Source organism: Meleagris gallopavo, chromosome Z (assembly GCF_905368555.1).
Source record: "Meleagris gallopavo chromosome Z, MGAL_WU_HG_1.1, whole genome shotgun sequence".
Taxonomy (NCBI): domain Eukaryota; kingdom Metazoa; phylum Chordata; class Aves; order Galliformes; family Phasianidae; genus Meleagris; species Meleagris gallopavo.
Window position 1 is genome coordinate 51,095,750 of NC_139435.1, and position 21,289 is coordinate 51,117,038.

General features: G+C 38.7%; 2 protein-coding genes across 5 annotated transcripts in view; one reads left to right on the forward strand and one right to left on the reverse strand.

Annotated features, from left to right (window-relative positions):
• SKIC3 (SKI3 subunit of superkiller complex) overlaps positions 1–5,116 on the reverse strand; it is a 43,855-nt gene extending 38,739 nt beyond the window's left edge. Inside the window, exons 1-6 of one of the 2 annotated variants that reach the window (XM_010726045.4) lie at positions 4,980–5,116; positions 4,731–4,841; positions 3,581–3,678; positions 2,965–3,108; positions 1,849–1,940; positions 1,279–1,354 (exon numbers count right to left, since the gene is read on the reverse strand). In XM_010726045.4, the coding sequence (XP_010724347.2) occupies positions 1,279–1,354; positions 1,849–1,940; positions 2,965–3,108; positions 3,581–3,670 (402 nt within the window). In that variant the 5' untranslated portion in view covers positions 3,671–3,678; positions 4,731–4,841; positions 4,980–5,116. Of the gene's footprint in view, positions 1–1,278; positions 1,355–1,848; positions 1,941–2,964; positions 3,109–3,580; positions 3,679–4,730 lie in introns of both variants that reach the window. The other variant, XM_010726044.4, reaches the window with a different exon arrangement.
• ARSK (arylsulfatase family member K) lies at positions 5,112–18,395 on the forward strand. Of its 3 annotated transcripts, XM_085212609.1 has the most exons (8): positions 5,113–5,248; positions 6,875–7,004; positions 8,733–8,892; positions 10,292–10,574; positions 11,234–11,405; positions 12,773–12,997; positions 16,162–16,386; positions 16,473–18,395. In XM_085212609.1, exons 1-8 carry the CDS (start codon positions 5,120–5,122, stop codon positions 16,754–16,756), a joined length of 1,608 nt encoding a protein of 535 aa, XP_085068735.1. In that variant the 5' UTR covers positions 5,113–5,119; the 3' UTR covers positions 16,757–18,395. The 3 variants fall into 3 exon arrangements, with proteins under 3 accessions (XP_085068736.1, XP_085068735.1, XP_019466158.1); XM_085212610.1 differs by lacking the exon at positions 6,875–7,004 and having other exon boundaries at positions 5,112–5,248; XM_019610613.3 differs by lacking the exons at positions 5,113–5,248; positions 6,875–7,004 and adding an exon at positions 7,074–7,967.
• Positions 18,396–21,289: the final 2,894 nt, after the last annotated feature.

The window sequence follows — 21,289 nt, forward strand, 5'->3', positions numbered from 1 at the left end:
ACAGGATTAGGCATGAGCAGATTAGCAGATCCTGACCAGGAGCAAGACAGGAGTTTGCTTCCTACCATATTAGGATAGACAACAGGGTGAAAGTAATTACCTAGGGTTACCTGTCTTCTGATTAGAACAGTAACAACTTCCAAAACATTACCTTCAGACCTGCCTAGCTTCCAAGATAATGTCAAGAGCATGAATTTTGACTGGTTCCTCAAGGAAATCAGCAGTAAAAATGGACTTAAACAGTCCTCCTATAACCCCTCATAGACAAATTGAAGCCTTGTCAGAAGTATGGCATTACAAATAGAACACACACTGAAATTTCAGTGTGCAAGACTGAGAAAGAAAGACTCTAACACCTGATTTGTGGCCACCTGTTCCATGTGGAACAAGTCTGCGTTTGTATATTATAACTTAATTTACTTTCAGACAGTGCTATGCAAAGAAACTTTTAAGTTAATGAATAGTCTTGAATTTGACAATAAGACAGAAGCAAAATCTTTCTTTTTTGGAGGAAAAAGAGGATGATGGTACAGTATAAAACCACACTCTACCTTTTACAACAGCAAACTCTTCAAAAATTAAAGGAAAAGTGATAAGTATAACTGCAAGAAGAAGTATTCCATAGTATCACCACAGAGGCTGTAGGCAAAGCTACTGTTGAACTGTACAAGCATTAAACAGCTCCACCTCGTGGTAATCTGACAGAATTATTATTTCTGCAGCAATCATGGAGACAACTTTAAGACTCCTGCCAAGTGGGCACTATCTCGTGATGCCCCAGAGCAGCTTTGCATGTCCTTACTTTTCTGCACGAGAGTGGCAGATAGGTCTGTGGCAAATGTAAATTCCCAAACCCTCCGGCACAAAGGAACAAATTAGGAGAGAATGATCCCACCAGAGACAAGATACACAAGTACGTAGAACTGGCCAAGACAGGCAAAGGCCTTTGGGATACTGTGAGCAAATATGCTTTTGGAATCACACTGGACTTCTAGATATAAAACAGAAAAATGAGGTTGCATCCTTTCAGTCTATACACCAAATTTTTATTATTATTATTTTATTTTATTTTTTTAAGTTTTATCAGTTTAAGAGGTTCCATTCAAGTCTGTTACGCAGAAGAAAAAAGAATAACATACTCAGAAATCAGTTCTTCCTAGCTGTGGTACAAGAAGAGATCTTCAGTAGTCTATAGCCCAAAAAAACTACAGATTCACTGATTGTTCTAAGAAGAAATTCCCTTCCTATCAGAAAAGAGAAATTACATTAGTCACCTACCTCTAAGTATTTATTTCCTTGGCAATATAGTTCCACCAGCTTGTTACATACATCACACCATTTCTGCTTGTCTCCACTAGAAAGAAGAAAATTTAAAAAAAGCTGAGCTTTCCATTAAATAGTGATACAACTTTCCAATTCTGTCAATTAAGTCTTTTGTAACTTCACAGTTGCCAAACAAATATTTAGAATAAATACTACAAACTGCCTTAAAACTTTTACTCACTGTTGCTTTGGATAAACAATCACTTTAAGGACTGGGCTTTTCTTTTGAACTACTTTCAAATTCAAAAAACAAATGTAACACTCCAGAGAACTACAATGACAACTGAATTACCTTTGTTTAGAATTGTATCTATAGAAGCAGGGTGACATAGACTGCGATCTTAAAGGAGTGAAATTAAACCTACTCAGTGCAGGCTTGGAATCATCCTTGCTTTAAGACAGTGAACTTAAACAGAGGACAAAAGATAACATAATTTTAAAAATTGCAACTCAGCTGTAACTAAAGTGGTAACTTTACTGAATAAGAAAACTTTAGACTGAATTTTAGTATTCAATATACTTTACCTTTCATAGAGTTCCAAGAGCTTTTGGTATACATCTTGTAAGTCTCCTTGGACATCCGTTTGGTTGGATTTCTCATATAAATTTGCTAATCCCTGTTTAAAAAAAAGTATTAATCGCAGATAACAACATTTGATGTCTGCAATTATGAGTTAAATTTACATTGCAAATTCTGCTAAAGAAAAATATATATGCATGTAAACATTCTTCCCACTTCCATGGGCTAATATGTTAGCCCATGAGCAAAATCTTGGTTGAGACCTTTGTATCTGTTTTACATGAAAAGCTTTCCTCACTTCCTAATACTGACAGCTATTTGAAACTTGTAAATGTTAAATGATCTTCCCTGCAAGACATACTATATACAACGCACGCTAAGTCCTAAGATAAATGCTCTAAGTATCATACCACCTTGAACTGTAACAGAAGGCCAGAATATGTCTGCTAGGCAACTAACAATATTTCAACATACCTTGAAATCAGGCATCAACATGATTTCACCAACACTTCAAAAAGCTGCTTATATTGAAGGTGCAAAGCTTTACAATACTAGAATATATTGGACGCTGGCAGTGAAAGATTGATCTATCATGCAGACTAATGCTCCATCATCCAAATATGCTATAGCCATACACTACTAGAAATTGTTGTGTATGCAGCATCCAACACACTGCTACTTTAAGGGCATAACGTTATTTTTTAAACAACAAAAACAAACAAAAATATATTTCATGTTGGAAAAGTAAGGCACTAGAGAAAACATTTTCTTTCTCATGAAAGAAACACCAAAAAACGCTTGTTGAGCTATGTATATGGTATTCCAGAACAGATGAACTGGCTATGTGCATCTTAATTCATGTTCTCTCTAGAGTGTTTCACTGCTCTCTTGTGTACTTAGGTGTAGTGCAACTTAAGTATTCCAGAACTAAAATTTACTCTGCTGCACACATGTAATCACCCAAGTCTTTGATTTGGACACATGCAACACTTCTGCTACTGCAAAGCTTCAGAATAGTTAAGTGCTTGAAGTAAACACAATGCAGTACTGCCTTCTCCCAGATTTAAATCCACAGTAACACTTTTCTTAGCAAAAACAAGTGCATCTGGACATACACTTACCTGCCACGCCAGTAACTGGTTTGGTTCAAGTTCAATAGCCTTCTTATACGCTCCTTTGGCCTGATCAGGTTGCTCTAACTCAGCAGCTGCCAGGCCAATAAATACCCAAGCATTGTAGTTATTTTTTTCTTGCTTCAAGACTGCCTGGAAATAGACATTTTTTTTTATGTAAAACTGATGAATGAGGTACATCTTACTGATTCATACATTGACTTTTCTCATCAAATTTGGCTAATTCCTTTTTACAGTTGATACCAGAAACTAGCTCATTTTTTGGAAAAGGTTAAGATTAACAACTTCAGCTTTTTATGCCACAAAAGCGTTCAAGTCTGAATTGTTCTGCCAGTTCTGCTAGCTGCAGCTTAGCAATTAAAGATTTCCTGTCAAGGTGTACATTATAAATGAATTTTGGTCATCATATTATAGACTTAATCCATACGTTCTCTTATCCATACGTAAGCAAATACTAAAGCAAAAGGAAACCAAAATTCAATTATGTAATCAATCTTACATCAGTGAGATGCCTCACTCAGCATAACTATACAGTTCTTGGTATATGGGAACAACAAACACAAGACGTGCAAAAATTACTAATTTCCACTGAAATAATAATTACCTTGCAGTGCTTTAAGGCTTCCTTATATTCCTTATTTCTTATGGCTTCTCTAGCGCTCTTTAATGCTGCCTTCACCTCCTTATTTGACATTTTTGTAGCTAAGTAAAAAAACAACATGTGATTAGTTATCAAAGAGAGACATAATGAACTCAAAACATTACTTTTGCCCTATCATAACAGCATAAAGAAAGCATTTCAAACATAGGACTATATTGCAACACATCAAAACGCATACTGAAAGATCATTTCCCTAAAAATTGCAGAAACAATAACTTGGTTAAAATTAATTATTTACACTTAGCTCCTATGCAAGATTATGCCAATATCCCAAAGATTTAAATGATACAAAGTATTCATCTTAAGTCTTAACTCAAATTTCATTCTGCGATAATTTCAAATCAGATGAGAGGTGTTATATGACAGTCATCTCAGTTAGATTGCAAGAATGTCAGCACAAGAGGCTGGTGAAGCACAGGCTGCCCACAGTAGCTGTGGATACACCATCCCTGGAGGTGTTCAAGACCAACCTGGATACGCTCCTGGGCAGCCTGATGGGTGGCAGCCACTAGGACTGGAACTGGTTGGTCTTTCCAACCCAAATCATTACATGATTCACTCTACAAAGGACACAGCATAGTTTCTCTTATGCGGCGAGCACTGGACATGCTCCCAAGGGGTTACTAAGAAGCGGAGACGTTCCTGCTCACCATCTGTAGCAAGATGACACTCAGCACATCACTAACACCCGTGCAGGACCTGCAGCACTCCTGTTCCTTCTCACACAACTAGGACAGGCCCTGCTTCTGACTGCAGCTGCATAGAGAATGAAACTGTTTCAAAGGACAAGGAATGTCCTTTAAAGCCTGCCTGTAAAGCCCGCCACAGTTATATACCTTTTGGGTTCATATGTTTCACATTTAACCTACAACAAACTTTAAAAACATCTGGCCAAATGAGATGCAATGGAGAAACAATGCTGCCAGCGAGGCACTGAAAGGGGCGGAAAATATGGAAAAGCAGCTTTTAGAGGCCAAAGAGCAAAAGATGGGCTGCAGGCCTAGAAACATACTACTAAAGTGAGGGCTAAGAAAGATGGCTGACGTGCGACTCCCTCAGGGTGACGAAACGATTGAAAGCAAATCACACTCACATCACTCAACAGCTGCTGGAGAGAAAGACAGCTCCCAGAGAAGGGTCGGACTCCTCAGTCATCACAACTATAAAAACACCGGCAGCGTTCAAGCCTGGGCTCCATGTCCTCCTGCGGAGAACCGAGAAACCACGTCACTGCCGCCCGATGCCTTGGAGAGCGCCGACAGAGCGGCTGTGGAGGGGACAGAAGGGCTGTAAAGGGGCCGAGCGCTATAAAGCGACGCGCCGCGCGCTTGGCCGCGCTCACCTCACAGTCCCGCATCCGCTGCCATCGCGCACGCGCATTCCCCCATCCACGTTAGCGTGCGGACCCGTCCCGCTCGCCCCGGTGCATGCTGGGAGCTGTAGTTCTGCCCCTCCGCGCCCGTAGCGGCCGTCTGCGGGGCGATGCGTAGCGGCGGGCCGCCGTTGTTGCTGCGGGGGCTTCTCCTCGTGGCTGCCGCGCACTGCGCAGCGCCGAGGCCGCCCAGGCATTCCACCCGGCCCAACGTGGTGCTGGTGGCCTGCGACTCCTTCGTGAGTAGCCGCGGCTCCGCGAGGCTTTTCACGTTTACACCCAGCTTGTGGCCGAGTTCCGGGTGTGATGATGGCTGTGCTCGGTGTTACCCGCCGTCGCACAGCGCTGCCTTCGGTCCTTCGCCCAGGACGAGGCGGAACCGCCGTCCCACAGAGCAGAGCTCGGCGGCGCTGCCCACTGCTCACGGCGACGAGCTGCAGGCGCCATCAGGCTCCCCTCAGCTCCTCTCTTCTGCGCTCCTTAGTCGCGCAGCTGCGCGTTGCCTGCCATTCGTGGAACAGTTCTTCCTAACTATTTGTAACATGATATCCACCTTCAGAGCCCTTCTTAGTGGTGATTTCAAAGAGGAAGCAATTGCTCCATTTTTTTATTTTTTATTTTTATTTTTAACCCTAGCTCCCCTGCCTGTATTTTGCTTATTATTATAATTGTGAGAACATTAGCTCTCATAATATTCTAATGATTATTTTTTTCTCCAAATGTTCAGCTTCTACTAAAGTTACTACTAACCAACAAAGTGCCCGATTTTTAAATGCTAAAGTCCATTTTATTTCTACTTGCTTGCTGAAGGTGCCAACAGATCTGAAGCAGGCTTCTGTACGTTGCCGTATTTATTTATTGATAGAATCATTAAGGTTGGAAAAGTCCCCCAAGATCATCTAGTCCAACCATCAACCCACTGGCCACTAAATCATATCAGTTAATACCACATCTACACATTTCATGAAAACTTTCACCACCTTCCCAGGCAGCCTGTTTCATTCCCTCACCACTCAATCTGAGGATACATTTCTCCTAATATCCACCCTGAACCTCCCATGGTGCAACTTCAGACCTTTCGCTCTCATGCTATCAATAGTTATCTGGCAGAAAAGGTTGACCCCCTTGTGAAGCCCCATCTGGAGTACTGTGTCCAAGTCTGGAGCCCAGTACAAGAAAGACAGCTGTTGGAGAGGGTCCAGAGGAGGGTCATAAAGATAATCAGGGGACTGGAGCACCTCCCCTACGAAGACAGGCTGAGAGAGCTGGGCTTGTTCAGCCTGGAGAAAAGAATGCTGCGCATTGACCTCATTGCAGCCTTTCAGTATCTAAAGGGAGCCTAAAAACAGGAGGGGAGTCAACACTTTGAAAGGGTAGATAATGGCAGAACAAGGGGAAATGGTTTTAAGTTGAGGGAGGGAAGATTTTGGTTGGGTGTCAGGGGGAAGTTCTTTACAGAGAGAGTGGTGAGGTGCTGGAACAGGCTGCCCAGAGAGGCTGTGGATACTCCGTCTATGGAGGTGTTCAAGGCCAGATTGGATGGAGCCCTGGGCAGCCTGGCCTAGTATTAAATGGGGAGGTTGATGGCCCTGCATGTGGCAGGGGGTTGGAGATTCATGATCCTTGAGGTCCCTTCCAACCTGGGCCATTTTGGGATTCCGCAATTCTGCTATAGCCTCCTTTAGGTAGTTGTGGTTATACAGCTGTCTTTTGCATTGCTTCTTTCCTCCCCCCAACCCCTTGACAATTTATTTTACAATCAGCTACATTTTAGTAACACAGCTTCAAGTTAATAAATTATAAATTACTGCAGGCAATAACTTGAGACAGTGATGCTTATATGCTGTTATTCTATTTGACTGCAGGATGGACGTTTGACATTTTATCCTGGAAATCAGACTGTGGATTTGCCTTTCATAAATTTTATGAAAAGACATGGCTCTGTCTTTCTCAATGCCTATACCAACTCTCCAATTTGTTGTCCTTCTCGTGCAGGTAGAATCAGGAGAAACATCAGATAAATGCAAATAATTAATACTTGCCTATGTCAATTTAAATGTACAGTAATTTCAAAGCCTTGAGATTAGGAAAGCTTTGCTGTCTTCTCAGTCAGACCAATTAATCTTTTTTTGGTAGTACCTGAAATTTATACAGGTACTACCAAATTTATGTTTTGATGCTTGATCCATTTTTTTTTTTTTCTGTTTCTTGTGTATTTTACATTTATTCCTAAGGACATTAAATACATGATGTATCCTTAGCATCTTTAGTTACGTACTTAAGTATTCTTTTCTTGCTGCAATCAGTGTCCCATATGCAACTTCCCATTTGCAGAATTTAGAAGTTGGGAAGTCAGAAGGAAGCTATATTCTTAAATCAAATGTAACATCTCAAAGTGTTTCTAGCCTTCTCAGTTGTTGCAAAGGCACTTCAGAAATGATGTAAATGAAATGTCATCTACAAACACTGTTACAGCTGTAAATTGGAAGAAGCATCCTGTCCGGACTGCAGCAGGCACAGGCTGCCAAGTTTACTGCTGTATTTCATTTCTTAAGAACCTAGCTATTCCTTCTGTTTCTCAAGGTCAAGTTGTAACTGAATTAAGATTACATAAGCATGTTCTCAATCCTGTTTTCTTATTTTTGACCGCTGATTGCTGAGAACTATATTCTTCTGTTAATTTATTTTTTTAAGAAATGTGAAGACAGCAGCTAGTGCTTACAGTGAGTAAGGGGCTGCATCATGAATCCAACAAATCATCAGCTTTGTTTGGCACTTCAAATTGTCCTTCAGCATTATCAGGGACATTGGTTGGTCATCACAACTGCAGTTCTGAACCAGAGGGCATCTCTTGTTTAACCAGTAGCTTGGAGACCTGCAAAGAACTGAGGATGCATCTGCAGTGGAGGAGTCAGGGACTGTACTGGGAGGAAAGGAACAAATTGGGTTTGATCTGAGGTATTGCTGTGGGCAGGGGTGGGGAGAGTGAGGGTATTGCTTAGATATGGTGTTATTGGGTTTTAGTGTTAGTTAATTTTCCATTGCATAGAAGAGCTTTATTTTTCTTTAGGGTTGACCTTTGGCCCTAAATTGGCATGGGGGAGAGCAAATGATTCTTGACAGGCCACGAAGAAATGGGACAACTAGCTAATAAAAATTTTTCTTATAGTTCCTTTGCAATCTTACCTTGGTCTTATTTCTTTTTGTCCCCTTTTTCAGAATCTGGCTCTGTTTCTACAGCTGATAGTGAAGTGGATTATATAAAGAGGATAAAACCGAGGGCATGTAGTATTTATAAATATAACATACTCTAATTGTCTTCACAAATGTACCTAATGTTAACACTAAAATCTAACTGAAATGACGAGAGATAATGCTTTGGAGTACACTCTCATGTTTCATCAGATTCTGCACTATTGTGACATTTTATTTTTACAATACATAAGAATATTTATGATGTACAAAAAAGCTTTAGTGAATTCATAGTATATTGCAAGAAGGGACCTCGCTCTGTCATTCTGGGGATTATTTTAATAGATGTTCATACTGATGAGGAAAATAAGATTCAGAAGAGTAACATTTTATATTCCCGTTCAACTGGGTCACAGCTGGACATTTTTTTAACCACTGAAATAATAAGATCCATTCTCAAGTATACTCAACTTAGTTTTAGCTATGAAATATCCTTACTTTTCACAAACCATATCTCATTTTATTTTCCAGCAATGTGGAGTGGTCTTTTCACACACTTAACTGAATCATGGAATAACTTCAAAGGTCTAGATCCAGATTATGTAACATGGATGGATCTCATGCAGAAGCATGGCTACTACACACAGAAGTATGGGAAATTGGATTATACTTCTGGACATCATTCAGTGAGGTAATCAGATGGATGTTCCTTCTGTAACATAGACAGTTGTGAGTACATTCAGGGATTGAATTTTGCATTGCTCCCTTTTTCACTTCTCTATCAGGTTTTCTGAAGGTTCTTACTTCTGGCTTATCTTTTTCTCCTCTTATGCCTGAGGATCAGTCTTGCACATGTAAAAAATCTTCTGTGTTGTTCCAGAGAATTGGTCTGAGGGATTGGGGTTGATGTTTTTTGTTTGTTTGCCTGCTTTTTCTGTTTTTGTTTTTATCTTGATCTTATCCTCATTCTGATTAGATACCAATATGGCCTATATAATACGTTTTTCTCTATATGTCAGCGTTATGGTATTGTATGCAATTTGATATAGACACTACTCTTATCCCCACATCTGATTTTACTCTTTGATTGTTTATCAAATATGAGTCTCTAAGCAGTTTGGTTAGGGCTTTCAGCTTGAAAGTGTATGTGAATCTAAACAAAGGCTTAATTAAAAAATATAGTTACAGATAATTCTAAGGATGCAGTGGTAAAATTTCAGTGAGGATAAAAATGGTTAGGTGTTCCTTAAATATCAGCAATGAAATAATGAAAGTGCAAGATTACATCATTCATGTTTTCCCTTGGAATTTCAGTGGTGATATTAAAATTTCCTTGAACAAAATTAAGATGGGTAGAAATTTTGAGTTGAATGTTTCCTTATAACCCTGTTTTTGGCAGTTGTTGTCATTCAGTCTTGAAAAGAAGCCAAGACATCTGTAGCTCAGATTTCTCAGTGTTTAATGGAGGAAAGAAAAAAAATCTGTTCCAAGTGTTGTCTTTTCCTCCCCCCCCTTCTTTTTTTCTCTCTACATTTTTCTCTTATTTTTCCTCTTATTCCATTTTCATGATGGCATTTCTTATTTATATCAAAAGCAAAAGTACAAAATAAATTGCTGTTAGAGATTTTTCTTGTAAGTGATAATGTTCCTAAAGCAGAATGTGGCTTTTGAACGTGCCTGCTCCAGCTAGGTCACTTCTCAGAGAACTTTTTTAAATAAGAAAAGTCCAAGGCCATGCATACCAGATGAATTGTATGAATCAATGACAGAAAGTCAATCAGGGTCAGCAAGATGGAGAAGCTATTTCTAATTTTTTTTTTTCTCTCTTGAAATGGGAAGAAGAACCATTCTGAAATTAATTTTTAATAAAAAAGAAAAAAGATTGAGAAGCAGAAGAGAGTGACTAAAGCTGTGAATATAAAATAAGTATAAAATATCTATAGTTAAAAACAATTTTCCTTTATCTAGAAATTAAAAGGTTATGGCAGGTACAAATGTAGGAGAAGTCAAGGAGAAACTTTTCGCGTGGAGGGAAAGTGAAAAAAAACCACTTTCCTCTGAGTGCATATATCTTGTGTCTGTATTCTCAGTAACCGTGTGGAAGCCTGGACTAGAGATGTTGAATTCCTGCTCCGGCAAGAGGGAAGACCCAAGGTAAATCTTACTGGTGACAGGAGGCATGTGAGAGTGATGGAAACTGATTGGCAGGTTACTGACAAAGCAGTGACTTGGATAAGGAAAGAAGCCGTTAACCTCACCCAACCATTTGCTCTTTATCTGGGGCTAAATTTGCCACATCCATATCCGTCACCTTATGCAGGAGAAAATTTTGGATCCTCTACATTTTTAACGTCTCCATATTGGCTTGAAAAGGTATGTGCAAGTGAAAGTTAATTCTAAATTTGTGTGTAACTTTATTGTGAAGTGTGTTTTATTCCTTGTAATTTTTAAGGTCAGATCCAGTTCTGATATTTCCGTACACAGTAAGTAGTGCTTGGATAAGATGTTGGACTTTTGATGAAGTAAAATAATTTTGTTTTCCTGTAATGAAAAGTTTTGTTATCACTGAATCAGTAAATTTGTACTTCAATAGCTAGAAACACATTTAAATTATATAGCCCATTTGTCAGTAATATTGTCGGAGATTTTCTGAAAAAGAAGTCTCTTTTCTGTTAACTGTCCATGTGTGCAGAACTAGCAGAACATACAGATCTAGCATTGTATGTAATGTACCAGCTCCTTCTTTTGGCTTCAGTGCTTCTTTATAAATAAATGGCTCAATATCTATAGCAATAAATAAAATGGCCTTCATTTGTAGCTGATTTTTATGGCTCTTTTATAACTAATTGACTCAATACCTGTGAAGGTATGGAGGAAATAGCAGCACTATTTAACAGATAAGCTACTGATGTCTCAAAGACTACAGACTGAGAACTGACAAATTATGCTAAACAGTTTTAAATTAAACCTTTCTTTTTTTCCTTTAAATTGTTTAATTCAGTTTGTAATGTTACTTTCCCCTTTATTTTTAGGTAAAATATGAAGCTATTAAAATTCCCACGTGGTCTTCGCTTTCAGAGATGCATCCAGTAGACTATTATTCATCTTACACTAAAAATTGTACAGGAGAGTTTACAAACCGAGAAGTGAGAAGGATTAGAGCATTTTATTATGCTATGTGTGCAGAGACAGATGCTATGCTTGGTAGGTAAAGCTTCATAACATAGTGGGTTTTCTTGTTCTGATTTATTTTTAATTTCTTTTAAAAAAAATGCTAATAGAGCCAGTCTTTTGGAATAATAAAATAAAACCATACAATTCAGATCTAGGTATTGCATAGATATTGCTTAATCAATCTATTCAGTAAATAACTGGATAGATTTTAAGGTTACTGCCAGGTGAATTCATTTTGAAATGTGATAACAAGGCCCATGAATGAAACAATAGAAGCTGCGTAAGGACAGTAGAGTTTTGTTGGATGCATGTGCGAGAGCAAGTAAATATTCTTTGGTGAAGTGATGACTGAAAAAATAGAAATACAGAAGTAAACAACTTTGAGAATGTAAGTGCTTTGCCTAGAGATTGATTTTAAGTGTCTGGATTCAATGACAACTACTGATAATGAATTAAGCAATAAAGGTACCTTTGAAAGTTTCCTTAGTAACATATTGAAAATGAAGAAGATGAAAGAATGAATTAAGCAGACAGAGTTCATCCTACTTTATGGTAAGAGCTACATGAGCAACAATTACAATGCAACATCATAATAATTTAGGGCATTTTATTTCTTAATTTGAATAGTGATGATGAAAGAACAAGAATTTTCTTGCCCTCTAATATGAAATTTATGAAAAAGCAATCAATTTTATTTATGTATTTATTTATTTTGTAATTTTACAATGATTGAGTAACTTAAAACACATGGAATACCTGTTTCACGTGTAATGAAAGGAAGGAGATCAATAGGAACTTCAGGCAACAAAGGTGTTGCCCAGCTCAGTAAGTAACTGAGCTATACTGTAACTTTGTAATTTAAGTTTTTGACTAGCCTGTATAAACAAGAATCACCTTAATGTTTGAATGTTAACAATGTGCAAATGCTTTGCTTAATTACTGATTTCATTGGTCTTGTCCATGTCTCCCTTGCACGGATGTCTGTGCAAGAGGTTCTTGTGGGGATATGGGCACGTGTTGGAGAGACACCTATGATAAGGTGCATATTGTAACAAGTCCTTCACCCTAAATGTCATGTCAGGGCTTCTGCTGCCCTATTTTAGTTCTGCAAAGCCAACTATTAGTTGTAATAGCAAAAATGCATCTCATCTTACAGTGCATCTTTGCTCTTTGATATTCTTGTGATTGTTCTGTGCCCTCCAGGTTGCCAGACTCCTGCAACTTGCATAAGGTTGTGTATTGTTCTGGGCTGGTTGCTTTGAATTCTGCCTCCTGCGGCAGAGATAGGATTTCCCAAGTCTTTGAATAGGATTATTTAGGATTTGCATGCCACTGTGTAGGTTAGGAAGTTTAAAGAGTATTTGACCTATCTTTTTGAAGCCTTTTTCTTGTTGCAGGTGAGGTTATTTCAGCTCTGAGAGATACTGATCTTCTTAAAGAAACGGTCATTATGTTCACTTCAGATCATGGGGAACTTGCTATGGAACACCGTCAGTTCTATAAAATGAGCATGTATGAAGGAAGTTCCCATGTTCCTCTTCTAGTTATGGGCCCAGGCATAAAACAACAGCAGCAAATATCAGCTGTTGTCTCTCTGGTGGATATATATCCTACTATGCTTGGTGAGTTAAGTCATTTAAAATAATTCTTTTTTTTTTTTTAAGTAATTAATTATTGTTGTATATTTGCATTATACTCAGAATTATGTCTCCAGTTTGTGAACTGATGTAGTAACAGAACAGGAGGTGATGAATTATGGAGGGAGCATATGCATGGACTCAATGTAAAATGCAAGAAGTGTGTATAAAAATTAAATAAATTAATTTTGCTGTTACTGGTTCTCACAATTCTCACAAAAATGATTTTAAAGGGATTATCTGTTTAAAAAAGGTATTGGGAGATGCAAAGTAATCAGACACAATTTAGATACGAATAATCCTTGCTAGCCTTCAAACTGAACAGTTAGTTCACTATAGAAATTAGAATGTAAATGCATCCAGCAAGGGAATTATACCCAAAAGAATAGCAGTTTCATTATATTGTCAAAGAAGTTCCCTTTACAAAGTGTCAACTGGGAGAAAGTTAGCATAGACTTTCATACAGAAAATGTACAATTAATGTGAGCAAGTATGGTAAGGTATGATAATGCATAACCGTGCTTATCTTCTTGAATATGGAAATATTCTTTATGGGGCAGAGAAACTGTTGAAAAGGATTCTCATTAAGTTACTTTTAGGAGCGAATTTTTGAACTGTTACCTACTTTATCACAGGTATCAGACAAGATGTGAATCTTTTTGGACTAACTGAATGTTAGTCATCGTTTCAGGCATTATCTAGGATGTTTTACGCTACTAATTGGATATTTTTTTTTTTCCGAAGTACTCAGCAAAGCTCTTTATTTAAAAAGCATCAGATGCAAGCTGCAATTGCCTGAGAGAACGTGGCGCAAAATATACCATTATACTTTGTAGAGCAAACGAAGGCAATGACAGAGCCTTTATTTGAGAAATAGTTGCTATAGGAAAAGATATCCAAGAGGAATTAACTCACCCCTCCCGGTAACAGTTTGGAGAAAAGGACGAGCTGAGGAATGTGACCTCCCCAGTTCGTACCGTCGCGCTGTAGCAGAGAAGGGCGGGGGGAAAGGGAACCTGCGCAGACTCAGATGGCACGGGAAGTGTCGCGGAGACAGAAAGGGTGGCTCTGAATTCACCCCGTGCCCGCTTCACGCGCTCATGTACTCTCTTAGCGCATCCATTGGTTCAGGCTGTGACCTTGGAATTCCACTACATTCTTATTATACTTATTATACTGTACTTATAGCAGTAAAAGCGAGAGAAAATCCTTTTCTACATTATCTTACGTAGATTTTTTATAAACAGAACAAAATATATTTATCTGCTTGTCTCAGTACTTTGGAAACACTTATCTAGATGAAAATAGCATATATCCTGAGTAGTTTTCTTTTTTCTCTACCAAATTCTGGATCTGAATTTATATAAAGAAGTCTATGCCAGATACCCTCAGACAGAAGTTGCAGTGCCTACTTGAAGAGTTAACTTCTTTTTTTGTGCTTTTTCCACAGATAATGTAATTAGTCAGGTGGTTTGTCATCCTTTTTTCCTGCTCTTTGTCTCTGTTATTTTCCTGTAGTTTCCTGTGTTTATTAGTTCTTTTCTTCTGTTCTGGCAGTTTCATCTTCCTGTAATATCCTGTAATCAAGATGAATATCAAAGTATGAAGTATCATCTCTACCTTCTCTTTCTCTTCAAGCTGCATGCTGCTGCAGACTACTGAGAAATCAGATTTCAAGTCTTTTTCTTCGTAATTTTCATCCCTATGTTTTGCATTATCTCGAGGCTGTAGTCGCCCTGAAGATTTACTTGGAGATTGGGTGCGCCCTATATCATGTGTGGTACATAGGGCATAGGTACATAGGGGCACACAGGGGTACATCAGTGTCTTTTCTCACAAGATGTAGCCTAAGCTTTCCAGCAGACAGCGCTAGCTTTGTTGGTTTAAATAGAAGTACTTTTGGATGTCCTGTTAAGCTGGAGGTATTGAAAATGTCAGCCAGAATATTTCTTGCACTTGGAAAATGCAGTACAGCTGTTAATACTGTTACTAGTTTAAGATGAGGGACGAGAAAAATTTATGCCTCTCTTTTTTTTTTTTTTTTTTTTTTTTTTCAGATTAAGCATTCATTTGTTCAGATTTTAGCCCCCACACTGGAAGTACTAGGTTTGTAATGTTACTGACTTCCTACTGCTTGGTCAGACACAGTCCTTTTTATTCTCCCAAGAAAGAACTATAGACTACTGACAGTTGTCTGTGCTGTAGGAACAAAAGAAAGAACATAGGTGATGATGGAAGAAAATCTCACTTGTGGGCAATGCATATTGCTGAGTATCACTGTAAGAATATAAAGCACAACTCAGTATGGAATGGAATCCTCTGTGGAATGAAATATATTGAATTTTGAATGCTGTGTTCAGTAGGGTAATTAAAAATAACTTTATAGCCATTCTCCCTTTTTAGGAAATTCTGAGGTAACGTGGATGAGATTCTCAGCTGTACTTTCCAGAATGTCTCTTAGAGATGTTTATGACTTGTTAATGCTGCCTAGATCTTTGGAAGTTAGAGATACTTCTGATGTAATTTTATATCAAGGGGCCTATCCAAGCTAGAGGATCTTCCAGTAGGCTACAGAGCATCTGTAGTAGGCTATAGTGTCATCTTGTGTATTTTCAGTATGTGCTCTGTATCAAAACCACCTCTGATACCATCCTTATCTCCAGCCCTATGAAGTGCTCCTGTTCCTGAGTTTCCCCACCAGTTACATATATGTGATAACTGTAATGACCACTTTTTGCACAGTATTTTTCTAGTCATAAATGAAGAATTCTGGTTAGGAGCGAAGCACTAGTAAGTGTTAAACCAGACAGGTATGGTGAGGACTGTGGATCTTGTAGGGTTCATTCATGCTGCGTCAATCTGAAGTGGTCAGAGAATGTGGGAAGGGCTTAAAAAATAAAAAAGCAGAACCTGTCACTGGAAGCTGTAGATAGCAGTTTTAACAAATGTTTTAAAGATTGACCTAGATGGTGAGCAAATGAAGTCAGAAAGTTTCTTAAAGATATGATGTTACTTGCGTATGTTTGGGTTTCTGTGTTCTAGCAATATCTAGTTTATTGCAATATATTTTCAGAGAATTGTAGCATTATATAAATCTTGTTCATTATGGTATCACTAGTGGAACTTTGAATATGTGTATCTTTGCTTAGATCTAGCACGAATTCCTGCTCTGCAGAACCTCAGTGGATATTCTCTTTTACCCCTGCTGCTTGAAAGGGCGGAGGATGAAGTGTCACGCAGAGAGCCTCGGCCCTCGTGGGTACTGAGTGAGTTCCATGGCTGCAATGTGAATGCTTCCACATACATGCTTCGAATTGATCAATGGAAGTATATCACGTACTTGGATGGCGTTTCGGTGCCTCCACAACTGTTTGGTATGTTATAATTCTTGTATCCTAGCTGATCAATTCATTTATTTAATTGCAAGTTGACCCTTAACTGCCTTTATTGTTTGTTCCAGACCTTTCTGCTGATCCAGATGAGCTAACAAATGTTGCCATAAAATTCCCAGAAACTGTACAATCCTTGGACAAAATACTTCGCTCAATAGTGAACTATCCAAGGGTTTCTTCGTCTGTTCAGAACTATAACAAAAGGCAGTTTATCAGCTGGAAACAAAGTTTGGGCCAGAATTATTCAAACGTTATTGCCAACCTTAGATGGCATCAAGACTGGTTAAAGGAACCAAAAAAATATGAGAATGCAATTGATAGGTGGCTCAGCCAAAGGGAACAAATAAGCTAAATATATTAATAAAAGAAAAACATCACAGATCTAATATGACTGAGGAGAAGGAAACATTCTGCATTTGTAATTTTCTGTTGTATTTCAATTGTTAGAATTATTATCTTATCTAAGCTATTTAAAGCAAAGATAGTCCTGAAGAATTACTGCATTGTGCTAGAAAGCCCAAAGTGGTTGATGTAACTGGCCAGTGTAACAAATCTAGATTTTGTATGATAAAATTCTGTAGCATGTAAGAATGCATAGGAAGAATGTTATGTAAGTTTTAATTACATCTATGGTACATGTGGCTGATTGCCAAAATGCAGAGTATTAAGTATTAGAACTTTACAGGAATTTGCATTTTTAATGACATGTTAAAGCAAGAATTGTGTTTTATGGTGGGATACCTGTTACACTGGAGTATGCCAGAGCCAACTTTCCACCAAGGTAGACTGTCCATAACAAACACATCCATTTTGGAGATGATGCTGGGGTTAGAATTTCATCAGAAAGATAGCATTTAGTGGTCTTAACATTAATGCACTTTATTCAGTATTTCATCATTCCATTTTCATTCATTGAGTCTTCACATTTGAAGATAGGCCTTCTTATCTCTGGCTTTTGGATCTTGACTTACCATGCATCATTCTTCAAAATAATTGCATGCTAGTACTTAGGTGCTCGTAGTCGTATGAGTCACTCTGGTGACTCAAAGGCTATGCAAACTGTGTTTGCAATGAAGAGAAATTGGTCTTTGTTCACTGTTAGAAATTAGGGGGGAAAAAAAACAACAACCCAACAGTGACAAAAATAAATCCCTCAGACGAAACTTGTGAGTAGAGCTGTTTTCTGAAAAGTAATAATGAGATTTTGCACAGCATTAAGTTTAAAACTGATTGAGTGGATCTCCATTGTGCAGTTAAATTCTGCAGGTAGATGTTCTAACGTGCAAAGCTTGAACATAAAATATCCTCAGAGGAGATGTAGTTGAAACTTGCAAAAGAAAAAAAACAGAACTATTTCTCATTTGCCCAGGGATGTGACTGAATAAATAAACGAATAAACACCAAAGCAGTTTTGGAAGAAGTTTAGATTTAACTAAGTTGACTTTTTCTAAGTGAAAAATGCTTGTAGCAGCATGTACACTTGCTTATTTTTGGACACTGTTGCTGTGCTACAGTAGAAATTCAGCATGACATTATAACTCATGCCTGAATGCTGCCTGGAATTTTAATGAAGTACTCAGCAGTAATGGTAAGCTGGAAAAATATAAACATGAAAAATACGTGTGTTTTCTGATAGCTAAGCACCCTACCTGCATTTTGTAAATAAGTTACCACGCTAAATTAGCTACATATATTCATGAATATATTACCTTTTTCATTGTTATTGTTCATAGAACATTAAGGATAATCTTATACTACTTATTGGTTTGGCATGCCATTGTAATTTTTGCTGAGTTCGGGTCATGATGAACTCATTTCAACAAAAAATGCAGCAATGTAATATGAGTTGGCTATATAAATAGAGGGAGGGAGGAAGTCCGTATGAAGGCATATTCAACAGGGAAAGTAATAAATTGATATCTTTACAGAGTTCTGGGCAGGTCGGAACTCACTGTAGAGAATCCAGCAAAATAAAATTTTGGTGAACTGGTTTTGTGTGGTGTGTGGTTTTTAAATGTTTAAATATATCACTATGGAAAACGGTATTCTTTCAATTCTGTGAACATGGTGATGTGTTGGTTCTAGGTAATGTGCTTTGGATGTGACTGCTTGAGCAGGAATTGGACCAGATGAACCCAGAGGTGCTTCTGACCTCGGTCTGGAATTCTGTGACATGCTTCTACTTATTTTTGTGCCTGCCTTCTTAAAATGCTTATAACTTGAAAACATTAATTTATTTATTAAAAGCAAAACTTGAATTTCCACAAGGTTTTAGCCAGAAAGAAGGAAAAACAAAACAATACCCTTAAGACTTCGTTGCCTCAATTTACATTAAACAATTTACTTATGTTGGTAACTGAACTAATTTAAGTACAAACCTGAAACATTTAGCAAAGTTGTCGTATTCAGTTAAGCCATCTTAGTTATGCTAGTATATCTGCATTGTTAACTCAAGTTTGCAACATAGCAGCATGGCTCTTAATCTAGGAAAAAAATCTTTGTCAATCCCTCTAAACAGTATAAGTGACAGAAGAGGATAAATCCATGGGAGATAACAGAGATGATATGATTTGTGTAACATTGGTAATAGATAATATAAATAATAACATATAGCATCAGTAATAAAATGTAATGCAGGTATGAGATATAACAAATTGAGATGAACTGGGGAATGAAAAGGAGAAAGGAAAGGCTGGAATACTGATATGGTCAAGCACATTTTTAGACAAAATCAAGACAACAGAGCATTCCAAAATTTACCCAGTCGGCCTGATTATGTTCTTTACATTTATTGTCTTCAAGAAATTAACAACAACAACAAAACCAATCAAAATCAAAAAAACCGGGACAAAATGGGTGGTGTACAAATGTCCTGGACAATAAAAAAAATGAATTAATTTTTCTAACTGCAGGTTTTTAGAGGTGAGAATCTACCTTTGTCAGGATGACTTACCTGATCAGCGAAGAAAAAAAGTCAGTGGGTAAATCCAGGTTTTGCACTGAAGTAGGAAACTACATTTTGTTAATTACTTACCAAAAAAAAAAAAAAAGTATGGAAATAGAGTCTATATAAAATTACTGTAAGTTAGAATCATAGAATGTTTATGTTGGAAGGAAGCATAAAGCCAACCCAACTCCAAACCAGTGCTGTGGGCTGCCCCCCCACCAGCTCCTGCAGGGCTTCTTTGGGCAGCTAAATCACCCCTCTTTTGGTTTAAAAGCATTCACCTTTGTCCTCTCACTAGGTGTGCAACTGACTAAAAGCAATCTTGGCTGTAGATAGCAAAATTTTTAAAGTGAAAAGTCTGATCATACAAGGCTTGCAAGAATTTTACATAGCACTGTTTTGCATTTTTATAAGGATTTTGAATGCAAAAGTAGATTGGCCATAGTAAGTGTCATCTTGCCCTAGATAAAGAGATGTTGACCAAAAGTTACTTTGATGTTCTTTACAGCCGTTCTTTTCTGCCTGCTGGGTGGTGATTTAGGCTTCATCTTTCTTTTTGTGAGTAAAGTTAAATCCCAATCATGTAGCACACTAAAAGCTTTGCCAACCTTTACAAATCTTTGCCATCCACACAAATTACAAGTTGACATGAGTTACTCTAATGGTGTTCTGTAAAAATGCCACACAAAAGGCCATTTTCAGAACAACTTATTTTTCTAGGAAAAGCCACATGAAGCCTAACTTTGCAGGAAATTCAGTTTTAGATGCTGTAGCTACCTGTCAGAATCTGGTGCCTTAACTCTGGCACAACACATGTGTCTTCCAAGATCCAAGACAGGATACTCATAGAAAAGAGTGAAACACAGGAAAAAAACTTGTTCAAGATCTTTGGACAGTCTTTGCAGAATTGTAGGGGTTGGAAGGGACCTCCAGAGATCATTGAGTCCAACCCCCCTGCCAAAGCAGGTTCCCTATACCAGGTCGCACAAGTGGGTGTCCAGGCGGGTCTTGAATATCTCCAGAGGAGACTCCACAACCTCCCTTGGCATCCGGTTCGTGTGCTCTGTCACCCTCACTGTAAAGAAGTTCTTGCGGACATTTGTGCGGAACTTCCTATGCTCTTGTTTCTGGCCGTTTCCCCTCGTCTTGTCTCCACACACTGCAGAAAAGAGCCTGGCCTCACCACTCTGCCCCCCACGCCTTAGATACCTATAGACCTGGATCAGGTCCCATCTCAGTCTTCTTTTCTCAAGGCTAAACAGACCCAGTTCATTTAGCCTTTCTTCACAGGGGAGATGCTCCAGGCCCTTCACCATCTTTGTGGCCCTCCGCTGGACTCTTTCCAAGAGATCCCTGTCTTTTTTCTACTGGGGAGCCCAGAACTGGACACAGTACTCCAGATGAGGCCTTACCAGGGCACAGTAGAGGAGGAGGATCACCTCCCTCAACCTGCTGGCCACGCTCTTTTTAATGCACCCCAGAATGCCATTGGCCTTTTTGGCCACGAGGGCACACTGCTGGCTCATGGCCAACCTGTCGTCCACCAGGACGCCCAGGTCCCTCTCTGCAGAGCTCCTCTCCAGCAGCTCATCCCCCAGCCTGTATTGGTGCATGCAATTATTCCTCCCTAGGTGTAAGACCCTACACTTGCTTGTGTTGAACCTCATCTAGTTTCTTACTGCCCAGCTCTCCAGCCTGTCCAGGTCTCGCTGAATGGCAGCACAGCCTTCAGGAGTGTCAGCCAATCCTCCCAACTTTGTATCATCAGCAAACTTGCTGAGGGCGGTGTGAGGCATGTGTGACTCAGAGACAAAGCCTGCAAATAATGAGCCTCAAATCTTGTATCACTGAACTAGAGTTGATTTGTGACCTAGAAGAGCCACAAGGAAAAGCTGAAGATCCAACAAGTCTTGCCCTGACCTAATCTCTTTCTTTTCC